This window comes from Nicotiana tomentosiformis, chromosome 3, assembly GCF_000390325.3.
Source record: "Nicotiana tomentosiformis chromosome 3, ASM39032v3, whole genome shotgun sequence".
Taxonomy (NCBI): Eukaryota; Viridiplantae; Streptophyta; class Magnoliopsida; order Solanales; family Solanaceae; genus Nicotiana; species Nicotiana tomentosiformis.
This window is the reverse complement of record NC_090814.1, coordinates 141463626-141480591: the sequence shown is the minus strand read 5'-3', so window position 1 is coordinate 141480591 and position 16966 is coordinate 141463626. Positions and strand designations below refer to the sequence as shown.

The 16966-nt window shown below is 37.5% G+C and overlaps 2 protein-coding genes across 2 annotated transcripts; both read right to left on the bottom strand.

Moving 5' to 3' along the window:
• Positions 1–969: 969 nt before the first annotated feature.
• On the bottom strand, positions 970–2789 carry LOC117276480 (uncharacterized). Its single transcript, XM_070199270.1, has 2 exons — positions 2186–2789; positions 970–1610 (listed from the first exon to the last, which is right to left on the bottom strand). The coding sequence occupies exons 1-2, from the start codon at positions 2787–2789 to the stop codon at positions 970–972; spliced, it is 1245 nt and encodes a 414-aa protein (XP_070055371.1).
• A 9304-nt stretch (positions 2790–12093) lies between these two features.
• Positions 12094–12657, bottom strand: LOC138908592 (uncharacterized). The gene has a single exon (XM_070199268.1). It carries the CDS (start codon positions 12655–12657, stop codon positions 12094–12096), a length of 564 nt encoding a protein of 187 aa, XP_070055369.1.
• Between the last annotated feature and the right edge of the window lie 4309 nt (positions 12658–16966).

The window sequence follows — 16966 nt, the reverse complement described above, 5'->3', positions numbered from 1 at the left end:
ATATCAAGCCAATTCAAGTACATAATTGCTTAAAAGATAATGATTTTTATATTCTTACATATTCCTTGAACCATATAGCAAAACACATTTCGAGACTCTCATTTATTTGATCCAGAGATAGATTGGGGAATTCTTCTTGCAACCATTGTATGTACATACTTCATTGCAACAAAATAAGTTAAATACAGACTCAAAATATATGGATATATTTATTATTATTAAAATATAATACCTTACAAACGGCTCAACCTCTACACAATTTAGTAGAATATAAGTTTGTGCTGCCTTGATTTCTTCGAGGGACAAAATTCTCTTTTTTCCTTCTCCCCATAGTCGGCCTGGACGGGTGAATATTGACAAATTTCCTTCAAAATTTTCCATAACACCACCATCATCATTACGAGCCACATTATGATTACGTGTCATGACATGAGGTTCAAAATAATGAGAAAACAATTGTGTTAATTCCATCATCAAGTATGCTTCACAAATTCAACCCTCGACACTAGCTTTATTCCCTATTATTTTTTAAGAGTTCGAAGGTACCTATACAATTAAATGGATAAACTATTAAATTCATAAAGTCATGTGTAGCATATATGTCATAATAAGAGCATAAAAAGTTCATGACCTCTCAAAAGGATACATCCATCTATATTGTACAGGTCCAACAATCTTTGCTTCATATGGCAGGTGTACAGGCACATGTTCCATTGAGTTAAAGAATCAAGGAGGAAATATACGCTCTAACTTACACAAGATCTGTGGGATGTTTGCCTCTAATCTCTCCATGTCCACCACTCGAAGAACAGTCGAGGTGAGATCCTTCAAAAATAAGCTCAATTTCGTAAGTGTTTGCCACACGTTACTAGGAAGTAGCTCACGAAAGGCAATAGGCATTAATCGTTGCATGAACACGTGGCAATCATGACTTTTCATACCAAATAATTTATACTTGTCTGTGTCTAGTCATCGACTCAAATTCGAAACATACCCATCTGGAAACTTCACATTTTCCAACCAATTGAACAAGACAATTTTTTCATTCTTCTCTATTGTATATGCAGCTTTGGGATAGCTTCCATCAATAGGATTCTTTGCCAATTGCGGTCGATCGCAATAGTTTACCATATCTTCACGTGCCTTTGGATTGTCTTTTGTTTTGCCATCAACATTAAGAACTGTGTTAAATACATTATCAAAGACATTCTTCTCAATCTGCATGACATTGAAATTATGTCGGATCATGTTAGAGCTCCAATAAGGCAAATCCCAAAAGATGCTTCTATTTTTCCATCCACAAGACCTAGAAATTCTCCCATTAACTTCTTGTGCATCTAGCTCAGTTACTTTCCTCAGTCCCAACTCACAAATTTGGCTCAAGATTTCCTCCCCTGTTCTAAGAGGTGGTGGTAGCCTTCTAACAGTCTGACCTTTACGAAAGTTTTTACGATCTCTCCTAAACAGATGATTTTGGTCAAGAAACATTCTATGACTGTCAAACCAAGTTGTTTTCCCACCATGACACAATCTAAAGGATTGTGATTCCTCCATACAATAAGGACATGCTAAGTTACCGGCAATACTCCATCCAGATAACATAGAATATACTGGAAAGTCATTGATTGTCCACATCAAAGCGGCCCTTAATTGAAAATTTTACTTTTTTAGATGGCAAATGCTTCTACACCCGTCTCCCAAAACAAGGTCAATTCCTTTATTAAAGGTTGTAGATAAACATCATTTTTTGTTTAGGGTTGTTTGGCCCTTGAACAATGACAGTTAAGAACATGTACGCCTCTTTAATACACATCCCTGGAGGCAAATTGTAAGGAGTGACAATCACTGTCCATGAAGAGTATTTCCTCCCTGAATGACCAAAGGGCTGAAAACCATCGGTACATAATCCCAACCTCACATTTCTTCAAAAAAGGGATGAGTTTCATTAGAGTCTGATGGATGACGCATTACACCCTCCTCTTGTATGTGCTCATGATGCCATCTCATATCAGTGGTTATAGCATGAGATGCATATAATCTCCCCAATCTAGGAATCAAAGGAAAATAATACATTTTTTTGTAAGGGATTAATTTACTCTTACGAGAACCGACACGACGTTTGTACCTCTGGTGGCCACAAAACTTGCAAGATGTGACGTCCTCATCTTCACCCAATACAACATACATCCAGAATTACAACAATCAATCTTTTTAACTGGCAAACCCAAGCTACGCACTAGCTTCTTGGTCTCATAATAGTTATCAAGTATTGTGTTATCTTCTCGTAAAGCCTCTTTCAACAATTGTATCATTTGGTTATAACCTCGTTGTGATAAAGTATTCTCCATTTTAATATTTAGCATCCTGAAAACTACTACGAGTTGAGAGAGGGAAGAACCAGGGTATAATTTTGCATCAGCGGCCTGTAGCAAATCATAAAACCTTTGGCACTCAAGATTTGGCTCCTCGTCCATTGAAGGATTAGGCTCCTCCTCCATTGAAGGATTAGGCTCCGCCTCCATTGAAGGTTCATAAAAATTAGACGACTCAGGTTCAGTATTATTATAAGATTTCCAGCTCAAACCAGGGCCAAAATTGGGTCCAACTGCATCCAAGACCATTTGTCGATATGGATTCTCATATCCCGATTCAGGTTGAGAGCCACCATGCAAATCATCACTAGAAGACATTTCATCAGTCACATTTTTTTTTCCTTGATACTTCCAAAGAAAATAGTTCTCAACAAATCCATACCGATAAAGGTGCAATTTAATAGTTTCAACATCCATGTATTTAATGTTATGACATTTTTTACATGGACATCTAACATCATCACCACTCATGCGATTGCGCTGAGAACAAGCAAACTGTAAAAACTTGTTCACACCAGTTATGAAACTTGAATTAATTCCCCCTCGACCATCCAACCTTTTGTATATCCAATCACGCTCTAGATTATCCGTGTTCCTATTTAATATTAAAATAAATAAGATCTTAGAGTTCTTTATTTAATAAGACATTAGAATGCTTTCTAAAGGTAATAATTAACAAGTTGACATCAGAATGCCTTTTTTTCTGGAAAAATCCTACTTTAGAAAATTAACAGTGAAAAGTTACAATGGAAAAATAACCAAAATCCAAGAACAAATGAGGGAAAAAGTGAGTGCTTTTAGCCATGTAGAAAGTGAGTGCTTTTAGCCACAAAATTAGCGTATTAAAAGTTGTTTTGCTTTGAATATTTTGAATTAGATCTCTCATGTTTTTCATGGATATAAAGTTAAGAAATAATAACTTAGACCATTTTACTACTAGTATTTATATAGCTCTAATTTCTTATGCAAATCAATTCCATATCCATTCATCATTCAGCTAGCAAGCAACACTACTTAAAATGACTATAACATATTTCCTTAAAAGCCAATCCAATAGTGAACAACCACAAGAAACTCTAAGTGAGGATTTTGACGAGTTTTCTACTTATCTTCCCAAAGAAAAAGTTTGGAGAACACCCAATCTTTTCCTATTCCAAAACTTTTGGTGTCAACCCAAACAAATCCGAGCCATAATTTCGACACAAAAACACTTTAAAGCTCAAAACAACGACCTAATTCTCGCGTCCATACCAAAATCTTGCACTACATGGCTAAAAGCACTCACTTTTTCCATTGTAAATCGCATTCACTTTCCTATATGAATCATTCACATAATTCTGCTCCATTGAGACTCATTCATCAGTGCAAAACGACGATTCATCTTTTGAAGGCAAATTAGGGAATCTTATAACTAGAAATTTTTTAATCTAACTCTTATTGCTTCAAGGACATACAATCCCTAAAATCAAAGCATCAATCAAACAAAAAATACCATATCAAAAATTTCTCAACATAATTATATAAAGAGAAAGAAAAACAAAAACAGAGAAACTTTACCTCACCAAAGATAGGAATAATGGTATAGACAAAATGAAAAAAATAGTAAAAATGAGGGCTTTCGTCTGAGAATCTTGCGGAGCAGCAAACATAAAGGGAAGAACGAGGATCAGGAACGCACACTACTTCGAATTTCTTGGCAAGTTCAGAATTCTGCAGCAAATGAGCCTTAGATTCACGCTCAATTTTTTGCATTTGAAGAAAAAACCCGCATTGTAGAAGAGGAGTGCAAGTGAGAGTTTGATAGAGATGAGAGAAAGTGGGAGTGTTTGTGCCCTAGACTTTTGGAATGTTTGTTAACTAGGAAAATTTTATTTTAAGGGCAAAAATTTTAGCAACGGAAATAGCGACGAACATAATTTCTATCGCTAAAAATAACTAGGGAAATTTTATTTTTAGGAAACTAGCGATGGAAAATTTCGCCGCAACTAACTTTGGAGATTTTATTCCTAAGGAGACGCGCACTTCCTAATCCGAGTCTTTCAACCTCACTTGTATGAGACACACTTCCTAGCTTGATTCAACCCTACTCATTCCAATAGGAGACACACTTCCTAATATGAATCATTAATCCTAGGAGACGCAATTCCTAGTTCGAGTCCTTCAATCTCGCAGTTATTCCAGGGCTACCCATGGGAGATGCACCTCCTAGTCTAAGTTTTATCAATTCTACACCTAAGAGAAGCACATTCTATTTGGAGTATTCAGTATCATTTTTGCATCTTTCAAATAAAATAAGCTGATCTGCAGGTTTACCCAATAACTCACAAAATTTTCTCAATGCCAAACCGGGGAAGAAGATTTTGTTCGTTTTATTCATCTTTGATGGCTTTGCAGGTCTCTCTGTAGAGCACAGGTTGTGACGATTAAAGCTTGCAATTTCTGTTATCATCAGAAGAAAGAAGTCTTTCAATCACAGGATTGTTGGAGTTAACTTTGACAATTTGTCGCAATCCAGCTTCTCAAGATTCATCTTCTCAATTTTGTATCAGGAAAGCAAGCAACTGAGATTGAGTCATAATCTTTTCTTCAAAGATCAACAAGATCCAATCTTAGGTCAACATAGGCGAGCATGTCAAGAATCAAAATTTGACTCCAGAAGGCACATAGATAGGAATTTTGTAACTCCTAGTTTGCAGACATATGCAACTCTTTTCTCTTTCCTTTTGATGCAAGTAATAGTAACAACAACAACAACAACAGTCTTAGATCCATTGTCTGGTAGTCCCAGCTACCAAATCTTTTCAGAACTACACTGACTTGATTCCTTTATAGCCAAGGATTTGTAGGCAACCTCGGAAGCAAGGTTCGGTCACCTTTTTTCAAAAAATGATTCCATTGGAGTATTATGTGACCGAAAATTAGCCACGACATTCACTTTTCTTTGCATAGAAACTTTTCATGTTCTCGAGCAAAAAGGGACAGCTGTGAATAACTAATTTTTGCATGCTTTTAATTCTCCGACAAAAAAAACTAACTTTTGGATGGTTTTAACTATTTTTGTTGCTTTTCTTTTAATTTATTTGTACATTTTTATGTGAATTACTTACTAAAATAAAGTACCAAAAATATTTTTTAGCTTTTATTTGTATACTTTAGTTTGCATTTTTAGATTATATCTACCAAAAAGATTTTCTTTCTACCTGTACATTTTCTTTAGGACAAAATAAGACTATAATTTCATTAGTGGTAAAAGGGATTGGGATAGTATATTTTAATTAAAATTGAGCCAAAACTGGCCCAAATTTGAGCCCAGTTCGGTCATACTCGGTCCAATAAATGGCATGCCAAGACCTGGTCCAAAATGGTCTAGTTCCATGATTAAACTATGTTGTTTCATTAAGTGAAACCAATATCCAATATCAGCCCTTCAATTCTCACGATCCAACGGTCCTAATTTAACCTCCTCTAAGGTATATAATGTCTTTTAAATCAGATTTTTGGCCATTTTCACATAACACAAACCCTAGCCCCCTCTCTTATCTCCCCTTTCTCTCAGTCGCCGCCTGCCGCACCGCCATTTCTGCCATCGTCCACTGCTGAGGGAAGTGATCCAAATGCCCTAAAATTTTCAAAATCTCCTTGTATTTTCCTCCTCTTTAAAAATCCATGACTCAAATCCTCAGAATCTCCACGAATTTGGCCTAATTCGAAACCCTAGCCGCCCATTTTTCTTTAAATTCGTGAAGATTGAGTCATCTTCTCCTCCCCAATGTTCACATACATGACAGAGCTCAACGAAGGCTATCGTTTTACATTGGTCTTGACCTAAAACTCTGGCGTGTTTTTTATAGGCAACCACCACTGCCCAAAAATCCCCTAAAATTACTACCACGCCTCTGTCTTGGCCTATCTCGTGCCTCAAAGCACGAGTTTCTTGTTGGTGATATCGTGATTGACCGTTGGCTCACCGGAAATTATTGTCACGATCCACTAATTAGAAAATTGTGCTTGAAGTTCACCCCATTGCTCGATTTGGCATCCAGTATATTTGTTAGGTATAATCGTCATGCCTTTGTTTTATTTTTAATTCAGTAGTAGTAGTTTAGTTCCTAATTTTTATTTTTATTTTTCTTTATATTTTTTATCAATCGCTGCTAATCAGAGTTTCATGTTAGCATGATTGATTATTTAAGTTATCTCTGTTTACCTAGTTGTTTAACAGCTTGTTTATCGATCTAGCTAGTTAAGTGTAGTCGAATCGTCATTTGTTTAGTCGTTTGTTTAAGTTGATATTTAATGTTGTTCGATAGCTTACCAATATTCATTTAAGTTAAGTGTTAGGCAGTGTTTCCTAATTTCAATTGTTGTTTCTGTTAGTTGCATAAATCAAACTTATTTATTCTAGTTCATTGGATATTTAGTTTGGTTGCAATTGTTGTCTTTTTGATGCTTTATCAATTTCATGATTGGATTAAGTTTGAGTATTTGAGTTTGTGTTGATAAAAGCTGAAATTAAAAAAGGTTTAGTACATAGTTGTTTACTTTTACTGTTTAAGCATACTAGAAAATACAACTACCTTGCTTTATGTCAGATTTTTGGTGAAAAGTAGATTGTTTTGGCACACAAAAGGTAGTCCTTTTGGACAATTTTTAGTGAACCAAAATCTGTCCAAAAAGACTTATTTTTCCTACTTAAACTGAGAACCCATCTTTTACACACTAAAAAAGGCACACACAAAAAATAGCTAAACATATCCAATAGTAAGCTGAAATTTCTAAGCTTGGTGAGTGTTTCTTAGAGTACAAAACTTGTAAGAAATAGAGGGATTCTAGTCAATTTCTGGAGCAAATAAGCTACTTGTTTCAAGTGTTGTACTGCTGGGTATTTCTGGTCGATCTTCTTGGGTTCGAAATCTACCATTTGTTGTTGTTTTTGCTGCTTCACTGTTTTGTTGTTCTGCTGTCCACTTTTTGATTTTGGAAAGAACTGACTTTGTTGTATTTGTTCTTCTTTTTGTTGTCCAGGCAACTTTCGGACCATGTAAAATCCTAAAATGAAATTGGAATGAAAGCCAATGATGCTTGAAAATATTAGTAGTTTCATTCGTCTATTGTAATTTATTTTTACATGCTCTTGAATGTTGGATAATATTATGACTATATGTTAGTTAATTAAACTGTGTCAAGCAACTTTAGTCTTATGCCAAAGTTTAGGATATAATTCTGCTTGGCCCTCAGTTGTTTGGTTGTGTAAAAGGAGCATGAATTAAATTTTGAACCCATGCAGTTTTGTGTTTGTCCTTTTATTTTTTTTAAGCAACTATACCACTCGGCAGCACTTGCCTAGTGGCTAATATATAAATAAAATCTCAAAATGGGTCCAAAGCTTACAAGATGTCCAAACCAAAATAGAAGTTGCATGAAGCTAGTAGCTATTAAAAAGATAAAAAAGCTAAAATCTAATGAACTAGCTATCACAACATGATAAGTTGAATGCTTCCTTCTCATATTAGTGTATGTGAATCCAATTGTCATTGGCAAATATCAAGAAGCACCTATCAAGCTCTCACCAGGCGCCAGGGTATACCATCCATAGGCTAAAATGAATTCCAAACATCTCCACCACAGAGTTGAAGCCAGCATAGTCTTCCAAGTGTAGCTACTATATGATCTCCATATGCAGTGGACTGATTTTGTCCAAGTATTAATCATGTTCTCACTCATCAAAATTAATGTGTAGAAGAGGAGCATGGCTTTAGGCAGGCTTTGCAAGGCAAAAGCCAAGGCGTGAGCTGGATTTAGGCAGGCTTTGCAGGACAAAAGCCAGGCTTGAGCTGGCATTAGGCAGGCTTTGCAAGGCAAAAGCCAGGCATGAGCTGGCTTTAGGCTCGCTTTGCAAGGCAAAAGCCAGGAATGAGCTGGCTTTAAGCAGGCTTTGCAAGGCAAAGGTCAGGCATTACAATTGTGTTTTTTTGTGATCTTGTAAGCTCAGATCATTCCCTACTAGAACCTTTAATGTAGACATCATTCTAAATATTGCTAAAACATCCTCATGATGAGCATTAAAGCATGCTAATACCACTGAGAAATGATTCAACAATCTCCAAAAATACCATATGATGAGTTCAGCATTTTCCTTAGCATTTGGACATATCAGAAGTAGGATAAATTGTACCATCCCACACCTGTTTATCGCATTTTTTCTGTACATTATCAAAGCACCCCCAAAATGAGCATGGGACCATGCTAATACCATTGGAAAGTACCTTAATAGCATACTGAATGAGACAAAGAAACATACAGGTTTGTGCAGAGTCCAATCCTGTGAAGCCATCAGTCTGGGTTTCTTCTCTTTGCTATCCTAACCCTAAGGCTAGGTGATTGAGATTTGTCTAGATTGATCAACCTCATCCCTGCACTAGTAAGTTCAAAGAATGAATGAAACTCAGATGTACCTGCAAAAGATAACATAATGTTAGCTATAACATCGGCCACTGAGTTGCCTTCTCTGAACACATGTTGAAATATCACATAGAAGTTGTCCTTTATCTCTATAATTTTCTTCACATCCTATGCAATTACCCAAGAAGGATCTCATTCTCCTTCTATCGCCTTCTTCATCACCAATGAATTAGTCCCCAATATGAGAGGGTGAAGATCATGCTCCACACAGTATTCCAATCCTTGAAGAATAGCCTTAGCTTCAGCTACCACATTAGTTGTCACTCCCAGGTCTACTGCCCTAGCATACACTACATCACCTTCATCATCCCTCACACAAAAGCCTAGCCCTTTGAAGCTTCATCAGTATTACATTTGTACCAACCATGAAAAGGAAGCTGTCATGTTACTCTTGTAGCGATCAATATAGGTTTATATCCTTCAAAGTATTGAATCATGTCTGGCCATAACAATGGAATATTAGGGATACAAGCATACCTCACCCTTGCCAGTTGAAATAGTGGCTTTAATTTTGGACAACACTGAGCATACCACCAATGCCTTATAATCTGCTTCAATTGAATCAATTGCACCGAAATTCCAGCAGCCCTCATGAACAAGTTCCATACCTTAGAGGCAGTAGGACTTGTGACAAATATATGCTCAATGGATTCCTCTTGGGCCTGCTTACAACACCAATACCTAGATATCACCATTTGCCCTTGCCTCCTCCACATGTCATCGGTGGCTATTTTCTGCCTCCACAATCTCCACAAAAAGAAGGATATCTTGAATGGCAAACCTTTAATCCACATTAACTTGAATTCTTGATTAGGATCAGCCTTATGCCTTAATATTTTCCAAGCACTGCTAACACTAAACTTGCCTGAAGGAGTTGGCATCCAGTATGGCCTATCCCAATATCCCTCACTACCTTCATAATGCATATTTAGCCTTATATGTTCTGCAATTTCCTCATTGAAAGTTTGATCTAGCAGTTGATCATCCCATGCTTCCCCTTGCCGCAGTTCTGCCACCTCCTGAAGATCTTCATTGATTGGAAAGTCTTCAGGTAATACATGATAAAGTACACCCAATCCAGTCCAATTTTTATGCCAAATATTAGTTGTTCCACTCTTCAATTCCCATACAATCTCATGTTCTACTTTTTCCCTAGCATTCAGCATTTGTCTCCAAACATGAGACCCTTCCCTAAAATACACCATTGTTGGTAGCTCCTTCTTGCAATACTTATTCCACATGAAATTAGACCACAAAATCTTTGTGGTCCTAAACCTCTACCATAGTTTAGCAAACAGTGCCCTTGAGACATCATGTAAGGACCTAAAATCTAGGGTCCCTTCCTCTTTAGGAAGGCAAAGATTTTGCCATGAAGCCCAGTGTCTGCTTCTCCCTTCTTCCTTTGTGCTCCAAAAGAACCTATCAAAAGTCTTATGTAGATATCTTGGGATGTTTTTTGGAGGATCAAGGACAGATAACATATGAACTGGCATACTTTGCAACACACTAGAGATGAGTGCTTCCTTTCCTCCAAATTCCTTTCCATGAATGCAATTTAGTCTTCACCTTCTTGATAAGATCCTCATAATAGTCCTTCATCCTTATAGTGTAAAAAATAGGACACCCTAGATATATGAAGGGGAATTTACCTCTTGCAAATCCTGTAATAGCTCCAACTGCCTGAAACAATCAATTAGCAACCTTTGAATGCATGTAGTATGAACTCTTATCTTTGTTGATCATCTCACCTAATATCTTCTCATAGTTCCCCAACACTGCCATAATCTTGCCCAAAGAGGGAGGATGAGCATATGCAAAGATTATCATATCATCAGCATATGCCAAGTGCTTTAAAGGATCAGACCACTTAGGCATTCCAAATCCCACAAATGACTTGTCTTCAAAGAGCTTATTCAAAGACCTGGGAAGTACCTCAACTGACAGAATGAACAATGCTGGAGATAGGGGATCACCTTGCTTCAAACCCCTTGTTGACTTAAAGAAACCTGAGGACTGCCCATTCACCAATACTGAATACTAGTTATTTGACATCAAGTTCCACACCATGTTGATGAAGTGTTCAGAAAATCCCATCTTCCTTAGCACATGCAATAAGTACTTCCATGAAACCCTATCATAAGCCTTAGCCATATCAAGCTTGATCACCACATTAGATGGCTTTTCCCTTAACCTTATGTCAGTGACAATTTCTTGAGTCAATAAGATGTTCTCAAATATACTCCTACCCTTTACAAATCCAGATTGATTAGGAGTTATTAGAGATGGCAAAAAACTCTCAAATTTGTCATGCAACACCCTAGACAAGACCTTGTTAATGAAGTTGCTCAAACTAATAGGTCTTAAGTCAGAGAAGGTCTCAACTCTAGGTTTCTTGGGCAGTAACACTAGATTGGTGTGAGTGATGGATTTAGGCAATGCAGCTCCTCCATATAAGTGTAGCACCATGTTGTGTATATCAGCACCAATAACATCCCAGCATGTTTGATAAAATAGGCCAGTGAATCCATCAGGACCACTAGCACTTTCCCCACTAAGCTCAAAAACTGCTGCCCTTACTTCTTCAATTGTTGGCAATCTGCTAAGTTCCAAATTCTGATCCATAGTGACCATTGAAGGTACATTATTGAGTAAGGAAAATTCAGAAGCATCACCTTCATTTGTGAACTTTTTTTGATAGAAGTCCACTGCAGTTGTAGCCAATTATTCCTGATCTTCAATCCATACCCCACTGCCACTTTTGATCCTCTTTAGTTGCAATTTATTTCTTTTTCCATTGACATGATTGTGAAAGAAACTTGTATTCCTATCTCCTTCAGCAAACCAAGTCATCCCAGCTTTTTTCTTCCAATACTGCTCCTCAATACTGAAGTATTTCTTCAATTCAGATTGAGCCTTTTGAAGCACAATCCTATTCTCAGTTGTAGGCTCTTCTTCAACCAACATCTCTTTCACCCTAACAATGTCCTCCAAAATAGCCAATTGCTTGAAGATATCACCAAATATTTCCCCACTCCATTTTGAGAGTGTTGTCTTCACCCTCTTGATATTCTGCTTGAACATCAAAAACAGATCCCCTATGAAATCAGCTTCCCAATTCTGCCTCACCACATCCATAAATGTAGCATGCTTTGTCCAAAAGTTCAAGTATCTGAAAGGCTTGACAAAATTGGTTGTCTACACCCCACATGTCATTAGCAATGGTGCATGATCTGATCCAGTTCTAATTAGATGCTCAACTTTAATAGTTGGCAACATGTTCTAAAATGGCAAATTCACAAAAGATCCTATCAAATCTCTTGAATATACACTCAACATTGGATCTCTTATTCCACCATGTGAATGAACTTCCTTTGTACCCTTGCTCAAACAAATCACAAGAGTTTACACAAAATGCAAAATTCTCATATTCAGGAGGGTGTACTGGAAGTCCCCCTATTTTCTCATCTTCATGCAGTATCACATTGAAATCCCCTCCTACCAACCATGGTAATTCCAAATCACTTGCTAAGTAATACAAGTGATCCCACAAATCCAACCTCTCCATTGCTGAACATTTTGCATAAACAAATGTCATCATCATGTGCTGCCCTAGGTCATGGTCAAACACTCTCACAGTCACCTGTTGCTCAGTATCCTCCACTAATTTCCATTCCACCACTGCATCGAAGAACAACCATATTTGCCCATTAATATTTGCATAAGCAGTCTCCATATTCAACCTCCTTTTATATCTATCAATGCGTCCCTTCTTTTGAAAAGGTTCCATCAATGCAACTACACAAAAATTATGCTTCCTATTCATGTTGATCACCCTAGAAAAGGCCTGTTGTGTATTCACAGACCTTATGTTCCATATTAATGTTTTGATCATCATTATTTAGATAGAGAAGTTGTCCTCCTGGGCATTATTCTTGAAGGTTGTGGTGGATCTTTACTCTGATTCTTCTTAGTATTTTTTACCTCTTTTAGCACTAGTTGTGGGTGATAAATCCCCTTCCCTAGCCACTTGTTTGAAGTTTTCTGCAGTTGATTCATCATCTCCTTCATCCTCCATTGGATTTTGTCTCAATAAGTCTTCATCAATTGTCATATTGTGTGTAACTAAATCATGTAAATGTTGTAGAGGAGTCTTAAGTGGAACATTAAGATGTAGCTGCAAAATTAGATCAGTGCCAGATTCCATAGGCACTTCCTCTATTTCCCCAGATGCTCTTGGAATAATTGCCCGCTCATCAGCCTGTTCATACTCCTTGAATTGTAGATCATAGACACTACCTAGCCCAGGAGTTACTGTAGCAGTATGCTCTGAAAGCACTGTTCTAGTGAGATCACCACTCTTCCCATTGTCTAAAATTTGGTCTGAACCCACTATATCATCCCTAATCTTCACATCAACATCTCTATCAAGTTTGTTCTCTGATGCATACACCGGAACACCATCTACATAGGCCAAAATCTCTCCAGTTGCACTAAGGTTGGGGTTTATTGTAGCTGCCTCATCAGGTGAACCCGACTTTAGGCCTGGCGTCGCCAGCCTAACGCTTGGGGAGCCTGGCTTTAGGCCTAGCGTCACCACCCTAACGCCTGGGAAGCCTGGCTTTAGGCCTAGCATCGCCAGCCTAATGCCTGGGGAGCCTGGCTTTAGCCCTGGCATCGCCAGCCTAACGCCTGGTGAGCCTGGCTTTAGGCCTGGCATCGCTAGGCAATCGCCAAGTGAGCTTGGCTTGTTGTCCTTCTTCACCTTGTCTTCTGTTATCTTAGTTTTGCCCAGGTGATAATCCTTAACCACAACTGCATCGCTCCATAAGACCTTTGTAGAGTTTACCTCATCAAGATCCTCAATCTGCCCAGAATCTTTAAATGTTTGAGATGGAATCTCATGACAAGATTGGTCTGTGATCACATTGAGTTGTTTTAGCTCCTCTTTGCTAGTCCCAAACCTTCTATGAACCCAGTCGATTGTGGACTGAATCCCAGAAGGAGTAGGACCATCTTTAGAACTGAAGACCGGTTTTGTCCCCAACAAAACCAGTTGGTTGTTCTCGTTTATATTACTTTGTTCCTCCTCTAATACTGAAAAAATTTATTCCTTTCTTGAACCTTGTTTGTCTGATCTTCTTCAACATCAACCAGTGCAAAGTTATTAGTAGTGTGCACTTGCTGTACACCAGCCAGTTTTCCCTTGTACCTGGGTTTTGTTATTTTTGTTGGTTCCTCGATTATCCCGAACTTCCTTCCACTGTTCACCTACGTTCCTGACTACTTTTCCACTCATGAGAATCATTAAAGGGGTAGTGTGATTTTTGGTTTTTCCTTGTTCATCAGCAGCAGTATTCAAGTTGTTCGACTCAGCAAGATCATTTCTTTTCTTGCTGCTTCGATTCTCAATAAGCTCGGGGTGTAAACGTCAACATTCAATTTCATCATGTCCTTGTAGTTTACACTCTTTACAATATTTTGGTAGCATGTCATACTGAATTCTCATCCATTCTGTTCGAACACCACCAGTAGCTTCATCATCAATATCCAATCACACCTTTTTAGGTACTTCGGCCAACAAATTGACAAGAACTTTTACTCTTACGCAACTCGGCCTAGTTTTATTTGTAGTTGTCGCGTCAAGACACACTGGCCTTCCCACAGCTGTAGCCAAAGAAAATAGAGTTTCCTTTACAAAAAAGGTAGGCAGCAGTCCATGAAAAGAAATTCACGCCATCGACATCGGAGTTTCTTCACCCGCCTTAAATTTTGCATCGTAGATAAGAGTACGCAATTGGTCTTTATACCCATCTTTGGCTTTGATGTAGTACGTACTCTTCGATGTGAAATTTAAGAAGTCTTGCCATAGAGTTAATCTAATTAACACATGACGATCTCTAAGGAATCTGATATTACACTCACCTTTGATACCACATTGAGTTGGAATTATTCGGCGAAGCTAGTGAATCTCTGGAGATCTATATGAAAGCTTGCCAATGACATCATATTGGAGGCCTTCAATCACGTTCATTTTCTGCCTCTGTGAATTTAACCACTGGTTGGCCATTCAAATACACTGCTCGTCGCAGTGGAATGAGTTGAATTGAAGCTGCAGCAGTAGCCATCGCTGGAGGATTTAAAGAATTTGGTTTAAAAATCTTAGAGTAATCTAGAGGAGCTGGGTTGGAGTTAGTTGTTGTATGTTGTTGTGCAACGCTAGAGGAGGCCAGACCAGCCGGAAAAAATGGCTGGTCGCCGGCTATTGTGACCATTGAAGCCTAAAGCTCCAGCTTGTCCGCGATGAGCAGTAACGAAGTCACTGTTCACGGTACTGTTTGGCACTGTTCACTGCTACAGTGACGGCGGAAATTTGAGAGAAAAAATTCTAGAGAGAGAATTTTCCAGACCTTTGTTAGTTGCCAAAGCTAAACCTTTTTTTTTCCAGTGGCCATTGTTTGGTCATACTTATGATTTCATTTTTAAGTTAAATGGTCTCATTTGCAGTAGTAGACTTATTTAGACATTTACAAATGGATTTTCAGTTGAAGGTTGAATGAATATGGTTAATATAGGTTCTTGGTTTACAATAAAAAAGGTTATTTTCACATGTAATTTATTATGGCCATTTGCTCTAAAATTGAGTGTGAGACTGCCAATGTACTTCTCTTCTTGATTGAGCATGGGATTGATTTAATTTGTTGATTCATATGAGGGTCTCTCTATTGCCATGATTTAGCATGTTAAAATTTAAAGGATATTTTTTATATAAGTTGTTACAGAGTAAAATGAACTATTATTTTGGGATGCACTTTTGGATTCAACCAAAATTTACTTTGTATATAGGGTTCCGACTATTAATATATCACTATTTTCTAAAGACATATACATGTATACATGAAATTTTTGCCGAACTTTACGAGTGCCGGTGACCCCTCTCGGTATAGCGTAGGTCCGCCTCTGCCCGGAATAAGAGCCTTAGAGCAACGGTAAAATTGTCTCTGTATGACCTCTAGGTCATATGTTCGAGCCGTGGAATCAATCGTTAATGTTTGCATTAGAGTAGACTGTCTACGTCACACCCCATTGGGGTGCGTCCCTTTTCCGAATCCTACATGAACGCGAGATACTTTGTGCACCAGGCAAGAATATCATACCTCGAATTCAAACTCAGTTGGCCATTTGGTTATTAGAGTTCAAAATAATGAATTTGGACCACATAAATTGAACATCATGAACCAAGTTAATAAATATTTTAGTTGAACCCATTTTTTATAATAAATTCCAGCATCCCAATAGCTCTATAATCCATAAACAGACCCATTTCTCCTTTTACAAGAAGTTGACCCATTTTTTAAAAATAGAGAGTTGGTTCAACATTTATTTGCATAATTTTTCCCAACAATAAGGCTAGAAAATAATAATAATCAGATTTTTGTTACTAATTAAATTAACTCATTTCCTTCTAATTAATTTAAATGCTAGGCAAATAGTAGGCGCGCTTTAACTTCATGGAATCGCTTGTGTAGCATGATGTTTAACATTCCATAAATTAATTCAATAATCCCAATAGCTTAATTAATTTCTAATTTAATTAATCTCTCGCTATAATCGCGGATTCGCTTGCGTAGCGCGATAGTGGCATCTAATAATTTCCTAAACTAATTTTCTCAAAAAGTAGTAATTTTTTTCAAAAGTAATATCGTAGTAATAATCCTTGTCATGATTGCGGATTCGCGTGCGTAGCGTTGTTATGATAAAATTAATAATTCTTGTCTCGATCACGCATTCGCTTGCGTAGTGTGATTACAGCATCTTATTTTATTCAAAACATATTTAAATAGGCAAGCAATAAAAGGGACATAGGTAAAACATGAGAAGCAATAAAATACAGTTTTGTCCAAAAATAATACCGGTCAAATATAATTATTAAAGCGACCGTGCTAGAACCACGGGACTCGAAAAATGTCTTACACCTTTCCCCTTTCAACAGAATTCCTTACCCGAACTTTATTTTCGCAGACCAAATAATAAAAGAGTCAATTCCTCCTTTGAATAGGAATTCAAATAAAAGATGACTTGGAACACCCAAAAATCAATTCCAAGTGACGACGCTGAAGAATAAAATATCCCTA

Bases quoted from the DNA above. Each gene is read 5' to 3' on its own strand.
- LOC117276480 (XM_070199270.1), bottom strand. From the start codon at position 2,789: ATGGATGTTGAAACTATTAAATTGCACCTTTATCGGTATGGATTTGTT. The intron at 1,611-2,185 runs GTATGTTGTATT...ATGACTTTCCAG, and splicing joins TGATTGTTGTAATTCTGGAT to TATATTCTATGTTATCTGGA.
- LOC138908592 (XM_070199268.1), bottom strand. From the start codon at position 12,657: ATGAATAGGAAGCATAATTTTTGTGTAGTTGCATTGATGGAACCTTTT.